This window comes from Pecten maximus, chromosome 15, assembly GCF_902652985.1.
Source record: "Pecten maximus chromosome 15, xPecMax1.1, whole genome shotgun sequence".
NCBI lineage: Eukaryota > Metazoa > Mollusca > Bivalvia > Pectinida > Pectinidae > Pecten > Pecten maximus.
The window spans coordinates 19,562,306-19,582,147 of record NC_047029.1 but is presented as its reverse complement, the minus strand read 5'-3'; the positions used below and the strand labels follow the sequence as shown (position 1 = coordinate 19,582,147).

The 19,842-nt window shown below is 34.2% G+C and overlaps 1 protein-coding gene across 7 annotated transcripts in view; it reads left to right on the top strand.

The window, feature by feature from the left end:
* LOC117343735 (partitioning defective 3 homolog) overlaps positions 1 to 19,842 on the top strand; it is a gene marked incomplete at its 5' end in the record, with an annotated part of 68,246 nt that continues 48,404 nt past the window's right edge. For all 7 annotated transcript variants that reach the window (XM_033906210.1, XM_033906211.1, XM_033906214.1 and 4 more), the window contains 2 exon segments: positions 1 to 186; positions 12,439 to 12,543. In XM_033906210.1, coding sequence (XP_033762101.1) covers positions 61 to 186; positions 12,439 to 12,543 — 231 coding nt within the window.

Below are 19,842 nucleotides of genomic sequence, written 5' to 3'. Positions count from 1 at the left end.
GGTGAGACGAGAATTTGTTGCTGTTGATGGATAAGCATTCCCGCGAACAAAGATCAAACGATGCCGATGAAAGTGACCGTCTGTTTTGATCGAGTTCGAGTCATCGTTCCTTGCGGTGATGGACATATCTTGGTTGGAGAATTAATCTCAAAAGCTATTTTACGGTACAAGAAGGCGATAGGAAAGGTAAATATATATATTTCGTAAAATTTACCCTCCCAAACCCCAGTATGTCGTGTAATGTATTATGAATCTTGCATAGTGTTAGACTCATATTGTTACAGGTGACACATCGATGTATCCAGTGAAATGGCTGACAGACGCTTGTAATGAAAGGGGTGTCAAATTTCAGGTGTGTTCAGTGATGGGTGTGATGGAATTAACAGATTACAAATAGTGACTCCACATCCTATTAAACCAAGGGTTTGAGAAATTGTCAATGATATTATCACGAGCATTTTAGTAAAGGAATTTACCCTGGGGTACCAAAAGGGGGTGGGGTCAAGTCATGTCAAAGGTGACCGATCCCACACATAGCACCACAACTGTTGTTTTTACAATATTACCATTAGCTATATTAAGATTTTATTTTCAAATGTCATGCAGGAAATAAATTCATGGTAATGCCATGCACAATGTACAGTGCCATTAGCTACACATGTATAGTATGTATCGTGCACCAATAACACTACTGTGTAACTGGTGAGTGCAGTGTAAAAGTATGATTGCCTTCAGGCAGTAACATTACCAGCACAATGCTCCAATAATCTATTCAGGATGATTCATTGCTTACCAAGCACCAAAATATTCCCATGTTTTTGTAAAACTTACAATCCTATCAGTCTAAATTTGGGGAACATTATTTATATTGTTGTATACAGCTGTATCAACTTCCAAGGGATCAATTATTGGTTAAAAAAATGAATGGAGTGAAGAAATTCTATGTAAGAGGAACAGTCTTACATTTTAAATATGATACATTTTATTGCTTTGTCGGTCAGTGTTCTGAATGGATATTTAGTGTGTATGATAGACTTCTAGCATCTGATTCCTGCAGCCCATTCTTGTCAACATTTTGGAATTTTCATTTGGCCTAGATTGCAGGTTTTCGAAAATTTTCAGACTCGGAAAAGGATATTTAAAAACAGCTTTTGACAAACTGACATATTAATCAACAGGGATAACTCTGGAGGGGGCCAGGGGGCCATTTGCCCCATATTTTCCCAAAATGGCCCATACCCAAAACTCACAAATTTCTTTAATTTTCTCTGCTTTGGCCCATACAACTTCTGAAATCTTGTCAAAATGGCCCATGATTTTTGGGTCCAGGGTGAACCCTGAATCAACCATTTCAAGTTTTCTGTTTGATCTGTTGGTTTCAAAAGTAATAAATCAATAAAAAGGTTTACTGATAATTCATATCTGGAAAGGTAAAGAAATGATTCTCCCTCCAAAATAAGGAGGCTGAGGGATGACAAACATATGCAATTATGCATGCATAAACAACAACAAATACTTGAGCTACATCTACAAATAATTAAAATATAATATAGGTATCTTAGTTACGAGTCTGGAAGATGAATTTTATCTTTATTTTATCCATTGAATCAAAACTGCTCTGGGCCACTTCTGTGTGACAAGGTCTGCAGGAGTCACCTCTGTGTGACAAGGTCTGCAGGGATCACCTTTGTGTGACATTAAAGTCTGCAGTGGTCACCTCTGTATGATAAGGGCTGCAGGGGTCATCTTTGTGTGACAAGGTCTGCAGGAGTCTCCTCTTTATGACAAGGTCTGCCGGGGTCACCTCTGTGTGACAAGGTCTGCAGGCTATGAGTCACTTCTGTGTGACAGGTCGCAAGTACTCCTCTGTGTTACAATGTCTGTAGGGGTCGTGTATTTGTAATATAAAGGGGTCACACCTTTGAAAATCATTGATTGCATTTGGTCATATTAATACTATACATTACAAAATACACCCCACCCCCTTGGACAGTCAGTTATTTTAAGGCATGCATGTATGGAATCGCCATGTACTTCCCATTTTAAAAAGCAAACCTTGCATTTTCCCCGAGATTGCATTATAGTCCAATTTGCCTTGCAAGCTGCAGTCACAATCCCAAAATACATCTAATGAAAATGACATATCTACTTACCGTATATGACCTAATAAGGGCGCCCCTGCCTTTTTTCAAAGAAATAAATCTTTGACTGAGTGTCAAAATGGTGTTCAAAAGTAATAATTCATATGAAAAGTTTTGCGACTTTATGTGTTCAATTTTCTTCAGCAAATTAGGCAACTGGAACGTAAGTTTTCGCCACATTTTTTCTATTCCTACAGATGACATGTCAGTGCAAAGAGCACCCGAAACTAAAAACACATACAAATAAAACTTACCATCTTTATTTGAAGATAAAGTAAAAGACTTCATTAATTCTTGTTGATCAATAACTTTGTTCAGAACAGAAAGCTAGTAAAAGACATTGTAAATCAATTAGAAGGTCGAAGAAAACGATGTCTGATATGATCTGGGAAATCACCTGTGTCTATAAATAGAACACAAAAGAGTTCCATTTGAACATAAATATTGGAACACACGTGCACGTTCTCTGGTCTAAAGATCAGCTGGCATGGTTTACAAGTTTACAGGAATATTCAAGTGATGTTTAAGCTTAATATATGATAATGAATAGATATCTTCATCTGGAATATTTTCATGACTGAATATATATATTTTACCGTTTCCACAGTCTTGGGTATTCTGCTATAAGGTATAGTCTGTTTCATAAAACTCCAGAATAACTAATCTTAATAAGGGCGCCCCCACTGTCAATTACCCGCGCCCTGTGCCCTTATATTATTAGGTCAAATATGGTATGTTGTTGCAGACTTAATTGGATTATTCCTACATCAAATTCAATATTTCTGAGAGTCCATGATGTATTCACATTTTGATTAGCTAGCCAGCTGTACATGTGTGATAATATAAAATACTACCTTTTGCTGTGTTGTCTGTAGACATTTTTTTTTGGTCCAGAATTCATCAGTAGCTTTAAAAGTCATTTCTCAAATGGTCCGAGATTTATTATTGATGAATTATAAACAGGAAAAGAAGAATTATGTATAAAACATTTATCTAAATGGAGGGAAACATTCCTACATATAACTATTAACTACAATAAGATGGCGTGAGGAAGATTGCATTGTAGTATATTGAATTTGTTACTGTTGATTTAATTGTCAGTTATTGCCTGGTACCAACATATTTTTATTGTTTTCTGGATCCCATCCAACCAAGGTAACTTGTGATCATGATCATCAATATGACAGTATTTTGTTTAGATTACGACAACTTTCTCACTGTTATACACATGTACCAGGTACGTAACAACTTATACTGGTCCCACAAAACTGTAGGTCTGAGTGTTTGCACATGTTAACTCAAAATATTTTGGCAGTATTGGGTTACATAGGTAGGTATATGTAACATGCATATATATGTACAACTTGAATAGAATCTAGCTTTAGGAGGACATGGCAATGCATACATGATGTATAGGAAATAGTGATCAGATCTAGTCAATCTAGGAATAAACGTCAACAAGCTTTAGACATGTTAAGTGAATCGAAGAAAGGAAGAGTTTTGAATTATATAAAAATATGCATTTTAATCCAGCTCTAGACATGCAGGGATCCATACATCGTTTTTTTATTGATTTGATCTATAGACATAAATGATTTGAAGAATAGGAAGCGATATGTCATACATTTGGTTATGATCACTAAAAGTTCTACTCCACATAATTCTGCAGCTGAAATATAATTAAATGATATTTATATACAGTATTTCTCAGATCCTTGTTAACTACAGTATCCAAGTGTTGATACATGTGGATATGTATATAGGCCGGAGATTTCCAACCAACAATTTGGTGATTATCTATTGATGATGTACTGATATATCACAAATGTTCCAAGTTTTGGCAAGGGGACAAGAAACGTGCCCCTTGTCTCAGCAGTCCATGAATTCTGTAATAACATGGCATCAGCGTGTTCCCATCTGGAAGTCTTTGATCTCTGGAGATGATTTCGGGATGAATTCACTTGTGTTGGTATCCGGATCTACTGGAAACATTTCTTGTGAATCTATTTTGAGATTTTGACATTCTACCACTATGATTGGAAGCAGACCATATAGTGTTTGTTTTTAAGGCTGTTGAGGTGTTCTTATACCCGTACCCCACAGTATATGTGTTATTGCCAGGTGATGGTATACATGGTTTTGATGGATCCCTGATTTATGTATAGACTTAAGTATGTACATTAAATATGATATAGCATACGTATACAAACGTCTACGTTCTGTGGTACTTTGTAATTGAAAATAGATGTATACAGTAGCTACGTACAGATCCAGGCATATGACACGTGCAACAATATGTGCAATGTCATTAAAGCATGCATACAGAGGAAGCTATTGACATTTTTTGTTGTTCCTGTTGCTGATGTTTGTGCCTTTAACTGGATGGAGAGAGAAAGCTAGTGATATAATGTTGATTCTGGAGTTAACTAGTGTCTTCATCTGGCCTGGGTGGAATATGGAGAGCGAAAACTAGTGACATTTTATTGCTGATTCTGAGGTTATAGAGTGCCTTCATATGTGTAAATGGAGAGAGAAAACTTGGAGTAATATATATAGTGTACATCAGTCTTCATGTGGGTGTGGATGGAGAGAGAAATCTATTGATATTTCTGCCTCTAACTTTTTAAGCTTGATGGAGATCAAAACTATTGATTTTTGGTTGTCTCTAAAGTTAACTGGAGGAGAGAAAAAACTTTTGACATTTTTTGTTGGTGTTGTTTAATTTATTAGTACCTTTTTGATAACTGGATGTTGCCATGGGATATCAACCGATGGATTCATATAGCAAGAGTAGTTTGATTAACATTTGATAATCTTTGTGTCCATTGGCCATTTTATCATAGATCGTGCCAATTCCAACCACTATGACTTACCATATAATGCTTTAGTACAGGTGGATTATAATCCTAATTGATTATTGTGGGAGTTCTGATTCTGGGTCATAGGTAGCTCATCAATGATGCAACATTTACAGGTAGGTAGTAAGCTTAGATGTTTGTACATGTTGACTCATTAAAATATTTACCTGTATTCTCTAGATCTGTGCCTGCAGGTGACTGGTCAAGTGAACACAAGTTATGTGTTTGATACATTTTGATATTGATAGCAGTTAAGAACATGAATGATTTCCCGACAAGTAGATAAAGTTGATCATGACAGTCCTAGCCAAGGGCTTTAAATTTATATTACAAGGTTTATACACTGAGGGAAACATTGAATAGTCCTAAGCCAATGGTATTATATTGAGGTTTATAACATATAATGTATATATCCTATCCAAGGCCATCAGTGTTATGTTGAAGTTTACACATTAAGGTGTTAATACCAGCGTCCAAGCTGATCGGTAATGGAATATGTGCAGTGTTAAAGTGAGGTTATAAATATATATATGGTTCACATTGATCATGAGGTAAACTTTGGACAGTGGAACATTATATTGAGGTCAGCATTGAATGATCCTAAGATATATGCATAACACTGTCTCTACCTGTGAAACTGGGGAGGGGAGGGGCTGACTGGGCACAGGGGGTAGGGACGGACCTATGTCACAAAAAATTTAATTGTCAGATAAAAAAAATATAGCCTCAACCGAGTATGACTGGCAAGGATTTGTAGTTGTGGGACAGGTCATAATCAGGAGAGGCTTTTTTTTTTATCTGACAATTTTTTGTGACGTAGGTCTGTACCTACCCCCTGTGGGCTGGGGGGCTTATATAGGTTTCCTTCCCATCCGTCTTAGTCTGTCCACTCAGTTTTTGCACTTTTCTCAGCCTTGCTTCAAGGTATATGTTGGGAAAAAGTGAAACTACAGTGTATATGAGTATAGCGACAAATCAAGTTCAAGTTTCAGAGATTTTGGGTCAAGGTCACTATTTTTAGTAGGGGTCGGTAGGGAACATTTTATATGATAAATGTTTTTAAACAGCCCTATAGTCACAAGGGCCTTTTTTTGGGGAATTAATTTAGGTGAATATATAAGTCCCAGGCAATGTTAGCGGTAAACTTTGAACAGTCCTAAATTCTTAATTCAAGTTGACATGTTTAAAATGTGATTAATTGTGCTATCTTGTAAACCCAAGGACAGTTGTGTTACTTGATTAAACTTATGTGATAAACACTGAAGGTTTTTTTACCATGTGATATTTATATAGTTGATAGGATGCTGGTGGCTGGAGTGAATTGTGTGAGATACACATCTTGAGTTATATGTTCTCAGTATAATTTACCTACAAAACTTTGTGTGTATACCTACCAGCTATATATAATGCTACTGAGAAAAGCTGACACCCCACGGTTTTATTATTCAGAGGAGTGATGAAGTGTTGAGAGAGTATATAAGTGATCACGATGACATTGAAGTTTTTGAAGGACAAACCTCGGAGTTGGGTTTAACCATGAAAAGTTTTGTATGAATGTAATGAATAATTTCCAAGGATTTTCTACAGTAAATCTTTTTACCTTGTGGATGTGTTAACATTGTGATCTTCCAGTTTTATCCAGATGATAGAGTATATGTATATATTGTAGTGGTAGAACTGTACATAGCAATGAGTGTATATAGTAGTCGCTGTATATATACGCGTATATTATAGAAGTTGACGGAGACGAGGAACAAGATGTACTTTAGATTAATGCAGTGGCTCATTATAAAATTAAAGTCAAGAATTGACATTTACCACAATTGTTTATTCTAATGCAGAAAGACTTCTTTTTTGAAAATTCCTTTGGAGAGAATTTTCTAAAATTAGTTTGGCTTTATAAAATTAATTATAAGTCAATTAATTATTCCAGTTGAAAAAATGTAGTCAAGTCTAGATATATGAGTTTCTTGTTTTGAGGACCTGGATGGCTAAAATCATTTGTTAGAAATAAAATGTGCAGTATAAATGAATGTTAACATTAGTGTGTTACTTACAGTGGCATTATATAAATGTGCGGACTTATATGATTAATTCCTGTGGAGATGGATCCGATTTTACTGGATAATAAAAGATCTGATGCTGAAGCAATGATAATGAACATCATGCTATATTAGCTACATGTACAACTGGCATAGGTGGATTGATATTGAGAATATACTGGTCCTGTGATATTGCTGTAGAACATCAGATTTTGAAGGAAAGTTTATATATTAATGACAGAAGATTGTAGAAATGCCAAGTCAGTCCATCTGTGATTTGTTAGATTTTAAATCCTTTTACAAGGAGTTGATGAATATAAAGGCAGCAACTCATCACTCACAGCTTAGATCTGTTGCAAATACGGTTGGTGGTACTGCAATTCAATTCCTTTTGTGAACATTCCAACATATTGTTCAATGACGAACCAGGAGGAAAAGTATGGGATTTTCTTGATAATTGCATAGGTTTGCATTGGTGGAAAAGCTTCTTATGTGAAACTTATTAATATAAGAAACTTACAAATACTTGGTGTAGAATGGGAAATTTAGTTTCCAGTTTCATTGAATTGTATTGACTATGACCAAGGCCATGCTGTCTGTGATTCTGGAGGAGGACAGTTCAGACGAGGCAAGTTTTAACCTTGTAATATGTTATTCTGGAATCTAATAAATGTGGATTAAAAGTCAAGAAAATATCTTGGTACTCTTAAAAAGTACTCATAACTTTGCTAGCCTCACATAAAATTGTGGGATTAATATTGTGTTTATATGAAAACTGATAATGTCTGATGCTAAGTATTGATAAAACTGAACTCTTTACCGTTATATGCTTTACAATCTTAATATGAAGGAATTTGTCAAATATATGAAAATACTAAAAAGTGTGATAATACCCGAATGTATTGATCACAGTATTATATATGTGTGACAATACTTGGTTAAAGTGGGTCCCTTATATAGATATATAGTTATACAACTGTGGGGTTTGATACACACATTTGTACATCAACAACTGGAAAACAGATTATTGTTGTTGATAATTTATATAGGTTACATCTATGAATATCTTACAAATTATGCATGTTAACACTCAATGTATGTGTGTTTTCAGTCTGCCACATGTATCTTCACAGTGGCTTAATTATTGATCATGAGTTTATATAATTACCCTTATGACAGAAGTTGTTTTTTTAAGTTTTTGGGATTTTCATCAAAGGGCATGCATTTATAGTGTCATCATACAGAAAAATCATTATAAATTTGAGATCAATTGTGTACCCTTCATTGTCATGCACACTATATAAAATTCATATGTGTATACCTGTATGTATATACCTACTCACAACATGTACAGGTTTAAACAACCCAGACCAGTAGTCAGGACTCATGATCATTGACAGCTGGCATGGCCTGAATGTCAATATTGCAATCACCTAGTATGCAGCTGCAAGCTTTAAGGATCAACTTGAATCTTCCTTTGGTCAGGGCTCATATTTTGAACCCATTAAAATCCATATTGCAAATGCAAGAAATACTTTAAATTTATAGCATGTTGTAATTATATGCACATTCTAGCTGTAATCTAAACTATTACATTGTGCAGAATAATTAAGGTTTCCTGATTTTGAAGTACACATGTTTTATTAATGGTATGAGTATGTGTTGTATAAATAGACTCCTGGATTGGTTTATATAAACACAGTTGACTCGGGTCCAATACCGACAGTGCTTAATTTGCATTGGGCATTATATACATGTATATAAAATGATATATCTCCACCAGTACACACATACACCTGTATGTTGATATAGTACATTTGGAATGTATTGAAATTGGAGCACAATTGTAAATCAAGTCACAGTATTAAATGATTTCATTTTAAATGCTTGTATATATATATATCAAATTATAGAATATGTACAAATTAAAGTATACAGGTGTATGTAAAGAAATTCACCTGGTGTTTCTGTACAAACTCAAATGCTTGATATAATTATAATCACACAGTGGTATATGTCTATATATATATATATGCATTTGATGCATTGTTTTAGTATTTTTGCTGTGTACATAAACCATATATACGGTAAACCCCCGGTTAGTTCGAACAAAATTAAATAAATATTGACGAACCTGTTCGAACTATTCGAAATTATGCTTCAGAAAATAAGCGTGAGTTCGAAATATTCGAGTCAATATCGGCGAAAATCTCGGCAGAGTAAAATCATTTGGCACAAACATCCATCGTAAATCTGATACGTAACAACGGCGGCCTGAACAATGGCACATTTATAAGTAAGTAAAATGATAGTATTTTATTTAATTCAATGTTGATTGATCGATAAATGTTCTTCATTGCGCGATAATTATGATGGTTAATGCGCGAAGCCGCTCGGTTAATGCGTAGCTACACTAGGCCCCAAAACAGTACAGTACCCGTTTCATTTGTGACACAAAAGTTAAACATAACGTCACTCAGCACGATCGGGCAGCCGATCCTTTCAACTTTACCGCAAGCGACACCTCGCGTGGCCTGCTTACCTAGCGTGAGGTCGCAGGTTTTCAGGTAATACCTTGATTGGCCATACTTAAGAGATGTCCAGTCACAATTAAATAATCATAATGCTAAGTTAACGAACACTAGTTATATGTGAAAATACACGGACGATTTCTTAGTTTGCCATACAGCGCGAATACAAATATCGCATGTTATTTATACATTGTCGGGGCCTAAATTTGCAATCAGCTGTTTCGTGCGTGGTGTATTTTGCAATGTATAAAAAAAATGAATAAACGCGAAAATATGTGGTATATTTTAAATCACAGACGCATTCTAATGATCACACATACAATCTAATAATCTAAACGTGCTTGCTGATCAAATTTAAATCTTGGCATTTTTTCTGGGCCGGTCATCGGGGCCGAGTCGTCGCGAGCTTTCAATGGAGTTTGCCGAAAAAAATCTTACTTTACGTTCTTCATTTGACAAGTTCGAACTATCCGAAATGGTGTCAGTTATAAACAGCCAGAGTTCGAACTATTACTAGCTGACAAATTATTGTTTTTCTAGAAAAAAATGTGTGTTCGAACTATCCGCGTGTTCGAATTAATCGGAGGTTTACCGTATATGTTCTAGCGATATAAATATACAAGCTGATCAAGTTTTATGCACTTATCCAATTATGATTGAATTCGGATCAAATTGCACCCAATTAATTATATCAATGTTTTATAAGAGAAAAAATACAATTAACTTTTCAGATTCTTTTCTATGATATTATGACATGTTCAGGACGTATTCCTGTCATCAGCAGAATGTCCTACCTGTTATAACCAGCTGTACTATCATTACTGTATACTGTTGACAGGTATCAGATCAAATATTGATATAATTACTATACAAACAGGGATATATACCAGGAACACCTGTTACAGTGACCAGGACACTTGTGTGATCAATCTGATGGTCCAGCTCCAAGAGGACCATGATATAAGCTGTAAACCAGACGAGTGTTTATAGTGTACTCGGGATGTTTAAATGTAGACAGTTCACTGGTTTTATACACCTGGTCTAGGACATGTTATGTCATATTGGGCTAACATTACACAGACAAGAGCTAATGTTGTCCATATACAACATCTCCTTATGTCAATATAATCCCTTTTAGACTCATAAATGAAAAGGGCAAACGAGGTTTTAAAGGCACATTTTAGTCACCTAAATAGCTATATTAAGCCTCATCATGAATCAATCAAGAACCATAGGCATGACGTTGGTCTATATAGCTAGCTGATGGATATGTTTTCATAATATTGACATTTGTTTGTTTACTAATACTATCTTCCTTTTATAATTTTTGTGAGGTCTCCGTGATTAATATTATATATACCTGCACATTTTGGCATTGCAGTGAAAAAAAAAATCTTTTAACAATTTTCTTGCATGTCAAATGCATATATTATCACAGTTTTACATGCAGCTAATTTGATTATAAAAGTTTGTTATAAACACATGTGACTTAAATTCCTTTAAGATTGGATTCCATATTATGGACACATAATATGCATGTAAACATACCGGTATCTAAATTCAATTACAATGCAACACTATGAAAATACACAAAAACTCTCAAACAGGAATTCTTGAGATTTATCTGATAATATATTATACATACCTAGTATACATGTAAGATCTAAATATAGATTAGTGTATATGATATACGTATATGTGTATCAAAGTTATTGCGTTGGACCAATCCAATACTACTTAAAACTTGCATACAATTATATACTGGCATAGGAAGATATTTGGTAGTTTTTATAGTAGAATGCTCGGAATATTATATAGATCTATAAGTGAAGAATATTATTTTTACAAGATACATTTACCAGTATTTCTGTTTCAGATATATATATATATGCTGACGTGCTTTACATTTTGCCACTAGCTCAACCTTATATCAGGGATAACCCCTGCCAGGCAGCAGGACATGGGGGTACCTGTTCTATATTGTATATAACCAAATAATTACCCCCTGGGGATCCGGAGCCCCCTGTTATCCGTTGATAAGCAGATGATCCTTAAGTGATAGAAAAGTGTTGCATGGCATATACATATATGCAGTTGAAGTGACTAGGATTGATCGAGAAATAGTTGCTATTGTTAAAAGAAAATATACATTTTTCCAAGGAATAAGAAAATGTTGTCTACAAAATTTTCATTTTTATTTACCAAGAAATGACATAATGCAAGCATGATTTTGTGTAGAAATGATCTTTAAACAGAATGACATGCACCAATTGTCAGTAAAATAATATTATGCAAAATTTTGTACATGTACTTGTATTGTTTGAGTCTAGTTGCCTATATATTCATTCCAGTATATTTATAGGCTAATATATTGCACAGGCAAAAAAATAATATAATAGCCATATAGGCCTATGATGACAACTTCACTATAGTACAAATGCAAGTAAATGTCAATTTTAATGGTTCCGGTGTTTTATGAATGTTAAGTCAACAATATATACCTAATTCTTAAATGAATTACGTGTAGTTGATGGGATGCTGAATTCATTTGATTATTTCAATTTTTAAATCATTATCAATATACCGACAAACATGTACATTTTTGCTTGGCATACGCCCAAGTATTTCTTGTTAATCAATTAAAATACCACCAGAAAACTGACTTCTTGACATGATATACTGTATGTATAACACAGATGTCCCAACAGGAATTTCTGTTATAGTTCAACTGTATATATGAGAGAATTTTGACAAGGTGATGAAAGAAAAAATTCTCCCCTATATACACTGTATAAAATATGATATTATGGTTTGATATTAGCTGTTACAGTCGAGTGATAGTATGATTTGATATTTACTGTTACAGTCGAGTGACCACTGGGTGACCGTACACAACCTGAAGACCAGTACTGATGGAGGAATACTGGACCCTGATGACATACTCAATGATGTGGTTGATGACAGGGAACAGGTAATTTTTGTTTGTTGTTTAATCAGAGAATTGTTGAAGTAACACTTTCCTTTATCATAATTTTAAGCTTTTTATGCCCCTCCCATGAAATGGGGGAAGGGGTATAGTCTGTCCTGTCCTGTCCTGTCCCGATGCAATTTAACTATACCTAAAACTAATCTCTGGAACTGCATGCTGATGCAATCCTCACCAAACTGTGTTTCGGGTGTGAAGTGGCAGCGGGGTCATTTATGTCATTTATAAAAACATTTTCTAGTTTTTCGAATGAATTCATCAAAATTCTTTTCTGTTTTTTTTTTCCTTGCAAAAAAAAATCATTTTCGTGAAACAAAAATCAAAAGAATGATATAAAATTCAGATTAAACTTATTCTAGTGTTAAGAGCAGACTGAAGTTAACATGTGGTCAAATGTGGCCATTATAGGAATGGCTGTCAAACACCCTCACACCTTCCTCCTCATCATTGGCCAGCTACGTTGTGACCAGCTATAATACAATTCTGTCGGAACTAGAGTCCAGGTGTTTCAACCTGTTAATTTACACAGTGACAGGTCACATCTGACAATGGCTGTGTAGTCGGACAGGTAGAGGAATGTACATGTTGTGGTCTATAATGAGGTTATTTGGTAAGGAGACCAAGCCTACAACCTCGCAACCCGTCAAGTAACCGAACCTTACCCCATTCACAAGTCTTTACAAGGGGCATTTAAAATTTGGTATTTGCATTATTCAATTGACCTCTTTAAAGTTCAAATGGCAACTTAATTTGATAAATGGTCTGATCCTGGTCTGTGAAAAGCTTTCTTGTGGTGATATTGGTTACTTAGGGACTCATTATTACAAGTATACTTTGGTCCTATTCTTTGGACAATTAATTACCAGTGCTGAGTGGGTTAAATTAGCATTTTAATTAGATTGTAGACAGAGTTTTAGAATGTTGATATTGTATGAAGTCAAAATTGGGGGAAAACATTATTACTTGTCATTCTATTAATTATTTTAGTTGGCAGCTTCTAACATTCCGTCAGTATATCTTATTTGTGAAACTGATGGTTTCTGGTTTAATAGCTAATTATTGAATCCAAGATATAATATTATATAAAAGTTTATATATATAATTTTCAAGTATTTCATACAGGTTATAAGCCTTTTTACTGTCCTTTTGAGAGGAAAATTGGGAAGCAAATTTTCAGAAGCATATATATTTAAAATTTTTGGATTATAATGTTAATATGATATGTCAATAGGGAATGCTAGGCCCATAATCGGCATCCCCTAAAGACCTCAGAAAAAAAAACCCACTTTATGTCTATATAAACATGTTTTCCTTGAACAAAATCATTTCCCATTTTAAACCTACTAAAATCATAATTGGACCCCTAGCTTGAAGGCAACTTGAAAATTAGAGGTAAATGTATTGTTGTCCAAATATTTCAAAGTGAACCAAACTGTGTGTATCTGATAATAGTCAAACTTGTGTCTTCAGGGGAAATAGAATTTTATGACCATGTCAAAATAATTTCTTGACAAGGAATTCAAAATAGTTGATAGCTGGCAATGGCTTCTGATTTGATTGTAATTCACAAATAGCACCTTTTAAAAGAAATTCAATATAGTTTCTTTTACATTTTTGTAGAAAGAAATTAAAGAATAAAATTAGAATGCAGGAAAATATGTTAATGTTTTATATATCAACGCAGATGTTTCTGCGCCCAAATAAGCACAGTCCTTTTTTTTTGCAAAATCATATACTGTATGTTAATTCTGAAATGGCTCACAAATAAGAACTCCCCAAACTAGAATTTAAACCAGAGGTCCGGGGGCTTATTATGTTGGAATGAAATTAATACAGTACATGATAAAATTCCTTAGTAATTAGGATAATTAAAGGGACATAATCCCATATTATCTCGTCTCACAGGTATATGACTGCATTCAGATTAATGTTTTATGCAAATTTAAATGTTTTAACTTAATGAGAAATTTTGCTCATTGGAATTTGTTCTTTTAAGGAAACAAAATTTAATTTAAAGATTTTTTATATTAATTGATAATAATTTGAAGTTCTTACAATGACTAGCTGTCTCAAAGTGGCCCACAAATTTAATCAATCTAGGAAAACAAATTCTGTCTCAATTATATAAGATATTGAAAAATGAAAATTTTAGACACAGCTCATTAGCAATATACATTGTATAGTGACAAGGTCAATAATTGTATGTTAACAGAAATGATATTGGTCAGAAATACAATTGTGGAACATTAAAACAGCATGGAGCAAGCTATGTATAGTCCCCAGACCACTACGTTGATAAAGTAATTGGTTTCTGTCTGATGGTTATAAAACAATCCTGACATTAGATGGTTTTAAGCTGGACATCCTCATTAAGGACATCATAAACCTTTACTATCTATCAAGTGTTTTTATTGAGGTCTATAACCTCCAGACCTACTACAAAGTAACCATCAGTTTCCAGCCATTGTAAACCTTTTACTAAAAGTTTCCTGTTTTAATTATCATCTCTCAAGAGTTATATGGGGTCAGTCATTATCTGACATTGACATCAGGGTCTGTTGTCCATTGCTGTAGGTAGATCGGCTGCCCAAGTAGACATTTGCCAGACCGGCTAATTGGCATATGGTAAGGGAGAGGAGGGGATATACAATGTCTGCAGCTTGAAACCAATTTTAGGACTGTTTTAATTTGTTGTCAATGCCATGACAGAACAATTAAATGTTTTGTTGATTTTTCATCCAAGTTACAGCTATGTATGTATACAGTAGCTTATATTAGGAACTCATATAAGGGATAGAATTAGATTATTTTGATATTGATGTTGCAGCACTCATTAACATAACAGGTGAAGCTGTTGATGTAGACTATTGTAGGAGAGACCTTGGGCCAATAACACATGGACATAGTATATGGACACAGTATTAGGCTGTGTACTCCAGGGAATGAATTATGTTTGATACACAAATTAGAATCATTGTGATGATGAAGCTGACTTAGGTACCAAAGTGCATCTTATTTTAAAAACCAATTAGATGGTAATTAATCCTGGGCCGGGGATACCACTACTTTGTTATGTAAGAGGTTTATTTACCTTATGATATATATTTTCTCTGCAACTTCATATATCTAAAGGTTTAAGAAAAAGTCTTGAAAAGATAAATTATACTCACACTAACAGACACACCATATTGTTAATAAAAATTTGTGTGCAGTTCATGATCAGGTGCCATATTGTCAGTGTCGATAATGAGTGGTGCTGATATATATATCTACATCAAGTACAGTTGTTAACAGAACATCAGGGTAATTCATACAGCAGAGAGAACTGACCTACATATATTATGTAGGTCAATTGACCTACACCTGGGCCAGTGCCGCTGTCAACAGGGGTTTTACAGTCTATTTCTCTAGTCCAGTTTCTAGTTCAATCTAATATATGTCCCCATTCTGTTTTCCACGAAAACAACCTTTTGCTAGGATTTTGGGTGTAACATGTATCACATATTACGTTGTTGGCTGTATGTGTACTGACTGAAGATATAGGTAACATTGAACTTGGACAATTGACAATTGATCATGAGATTGACTACAAGATACACAAAGGGTTATTTAACGCCCAATTACCACAGAGCTATTTATCTACATGATTAAAGTGTTTATCCACCGACTACATCATAGATATACATGTATATGATTAGATGTCATACATTTTACATAAATGGGCATTCCAAACTTGTGTGATATATTACTAAAAACCAAAATTATAAAACTCACTTTCATTTATAATTTTAATATTCTAGAGACAGGAGACCAGTCTAAGTAATATATGAATCCTACATTATATAGACCTTGGAAATTTCAGTATAAATCATTCTTCAAAAAGAGAATTGCATTACATTTGTTAGGTTAAAGTATATATGAGCTTGTTTGTGTAAAAATACTACCATTTACATTAGGGAAATATCAATTTAGTGAAAAGCATGAATCTGAGCTCTGCTTCAGAGTTTTATAAAGAAAAACCATTGCTAGTGTAGATCTGTATTACAGGGTGTAATCTGGTGTTTGTGAAGCAAACTCCCTCTATAATAGAATAGTTCTTCCCTTTTCCCTCAATTGAATTTCCATGTATATTGCCTGTTAATGGTACACTAGTATTACCACATAACTCCGGCTGAGGAGTTGCAGGAATATTATACAGTAGTGGGAGAGCCAGTTGACACAGGATAGAAGGAGCTCTGTTGAGCACAAGAAACATGTGGTTTCCATCAGAAATTACTCTGAATTAGGTTGTTAATTATTTCATTAGCCTTTTAAAAAATAGAACATCTGGTGTTAGATTTAAACAGAAATGTGTGCTCTCCTTCTCAATTATGAATCAGGAATGGTGCTTCTGTACACATGTTCAGTCATGATCAGTTTCCAAGGAAAAACTGATACTCCAGTATGTTGCGTGTCTGTCTCATTCCATCCTACTTAAACCACATTCTGTTGAACCTCATCATCATCCTGTGAGCTTTTTTCATCCTTCCTCTTTTCTATCTGTTGAGTGCTGTACATGTTATTTTTTCATAATCACATTATCAGATCATGTTGCTTTTGCACATGTGCAGTTAAGTTGTGGGCTGGTAATTATGGATAGATCCACAGCTGACATGATATCACATGCCTTGATTAAGTGTACTCCTAGCTAGCTCTGCACTTTTTACACTGGCTCTTATATATTCATGCTGTCATTAGAATCTTTTATTCGTGAAGGTGAAATGGTTCTTCACATCTATTGGATTCTTTGTCTGATGTCACAATTTCAAACTAGGAAGAGCCTCGGAGCTAGATGGATTGAGTTAAAGACAACACCAAGCTAACAATTTAACAACAATTTTAATATCTTGATAAATTATTTCTGAAAAAACAAACTTCACAAAATTTTATGAAACTATATAATACTTACCAGTCTCTTCCTATACATTGTAGCTACCTGCCTATTGTGCAATGAAGAAATGAAATTTTCACTAATGATAGTAATCAAGTGATTAATATAAGCTATAATCATCCTTTGAACAACTGGGCCCAGATTTCAACTGGGTTGGTTTGGTTTGTCTGGGGTTTTACATCATTTCAACAACTATAATGTCATATGGAGACTCTCAAGATTGAATGATGGCACCACTTAGGGATGCTTTTGTATATGGCTATCACACTGACGTGTCATATACTTGAGTAGCTTGATACTCTCCATGTTACATTATAAGTTTAATGACCAGCAGTAATGATCCAACCAGTATACATGTAAGTAACAATTTTATATGCTTGGTTTGTCTCAGATTGGGGATAACCCACAAATTTCTGCAAATATTTTAGTAAATATTTAAAGTACTTGTACTGTCAGCTTGAAATATATGTACATGTAGATCTAGCTACATGTAAACAGTTTAATCTACAGAGTGGTGATAGAGAAATTACAAAATAATATACACATGGCTTTAATTAATAATTAACTGTATGGTTATATAATTAGCTGATAAAGATATGTATATTCTATAGGGAGGGAGACCTTGAAATACTTGTCAGATTTAACTAGCGCGGTCGCCTATCACAGAAGGGGGTATTAAATACCTGCTCATTATATGGAGGCGTTACTGTACTTCCTAGATATATAAATTTAATGAATTTGTGTAAATAGCTTAATTATATGTGTATTCTTATGGTGTTGCTATTTTCCCTTAATTGCTACATCATTTAATATATTAGTTAATTCTAAGAAAAACATGCAAAGTACCTTGTAATGAATAGAGAATTTACAAATTAATTTGTCATATAGTCTGCATACATGACTGACTCATGTAATTATGTTTTGGTATTTGCAATTGATTGTCAACAAATTTTTAGATTTTTTTTTCTGACCCAAAATTTTTGAATTTTTTTTTCTCTATTTTCATCAAAGAATCAGAGGGTGAAATAGGCATAATATTTATCATACTGTTTATTTATTCATCTGTCTTCAAGCTGTACTAAGATCAAACAGGAAATTCTGTCTTTTCTATGAAGGCAGACATTGCTAATTGCTGGGCATCTTTTCCTGTAGAAAAATGAACATGTAAATGGCTATAATTAGTATGTACATGTACTGCAGACTTCAAACTTTATTTCAGAGAAAAAAAGCAAATTACACATGTTTTTATTGTATATGATAAACACATATATCAGGCAATACAACCATTTTATGGGATGGTGTGTGATCAACATAAAGGAAGAGTGTGATTGAGATATTTCAGATAAAAAAATCACATGGATGTAATTTGAATTCAAATCTAGTTTAATCTTTGCTTGGGTGATTGAAGCAAATTTACAGGTGATATCATACTGGTTGTAAAATCTACAGTCACAAAGATGAGAGAAATCAGTCCGAACAGAAAAGATAAATGTATTTATTGAAACAACATTGAGATCACACAAACTTGTTAACCAATTCATTTATGTGAGCACATGAAGTTGAAAGTAATAAATTACATGGGCCACCAGCTACACTGACACTGGTCTAATCCTGGGTGTTTTATCTGTAGATTTTCCCACAGCATACCTATATGTATACCTATCTCATTGATATGGGATAGTGTTGTGAGACCAGAAACGTTCTCCAGTCTCTAATTGGTGTTATTAGGAGCTGACCTCAAGGTCACCTCCACTATCATAAAGGTGGCCCAGGTCAAACATGTGGGTTTTATCATAATTACCATGCAGTTAGTGTAGCTTTACCAGTTGTTTACCTTATAATGGTGGACTAAACTTGGCCAACATCAGAATCCAGGAAATATTAGGATGAAATACAGGCACCTGCTGTTTCAGATACAAAACAAGCCATCTGTCAACATACTATCACAGATGATTGGTTTGCTCCTAGTATCTATAGATCTTTAAACCAACGTTTTATCACAGAGAGGAAAAACTCAATGAAGTTCAGTGTAAAGCCTTGAAGGAGCTTTTAACAGTGTGTTTAGGAAGTTTAAGCTGATAAAGTAATCATCTAAAGTATCAAAAATTAAAGACCCAGAGGACTACATGTCTGAGTTAACATGTTCTACTAGCTAGATAGATTAAAGTGTTCCCCAAGCATAGCTGTTGGTGATGTTGTCTTAATTTATAGCTCGATGATCTAGCTGGTTTTGGTATATACTGGTTCTTGTTTTGATGTGAATTATATATTTTTATATATACTTCTGCATGTAATGTACATACAAATCCAGAGTCCTATGCATACATGTGTTACTTGTAGAATTTCGATGAAAC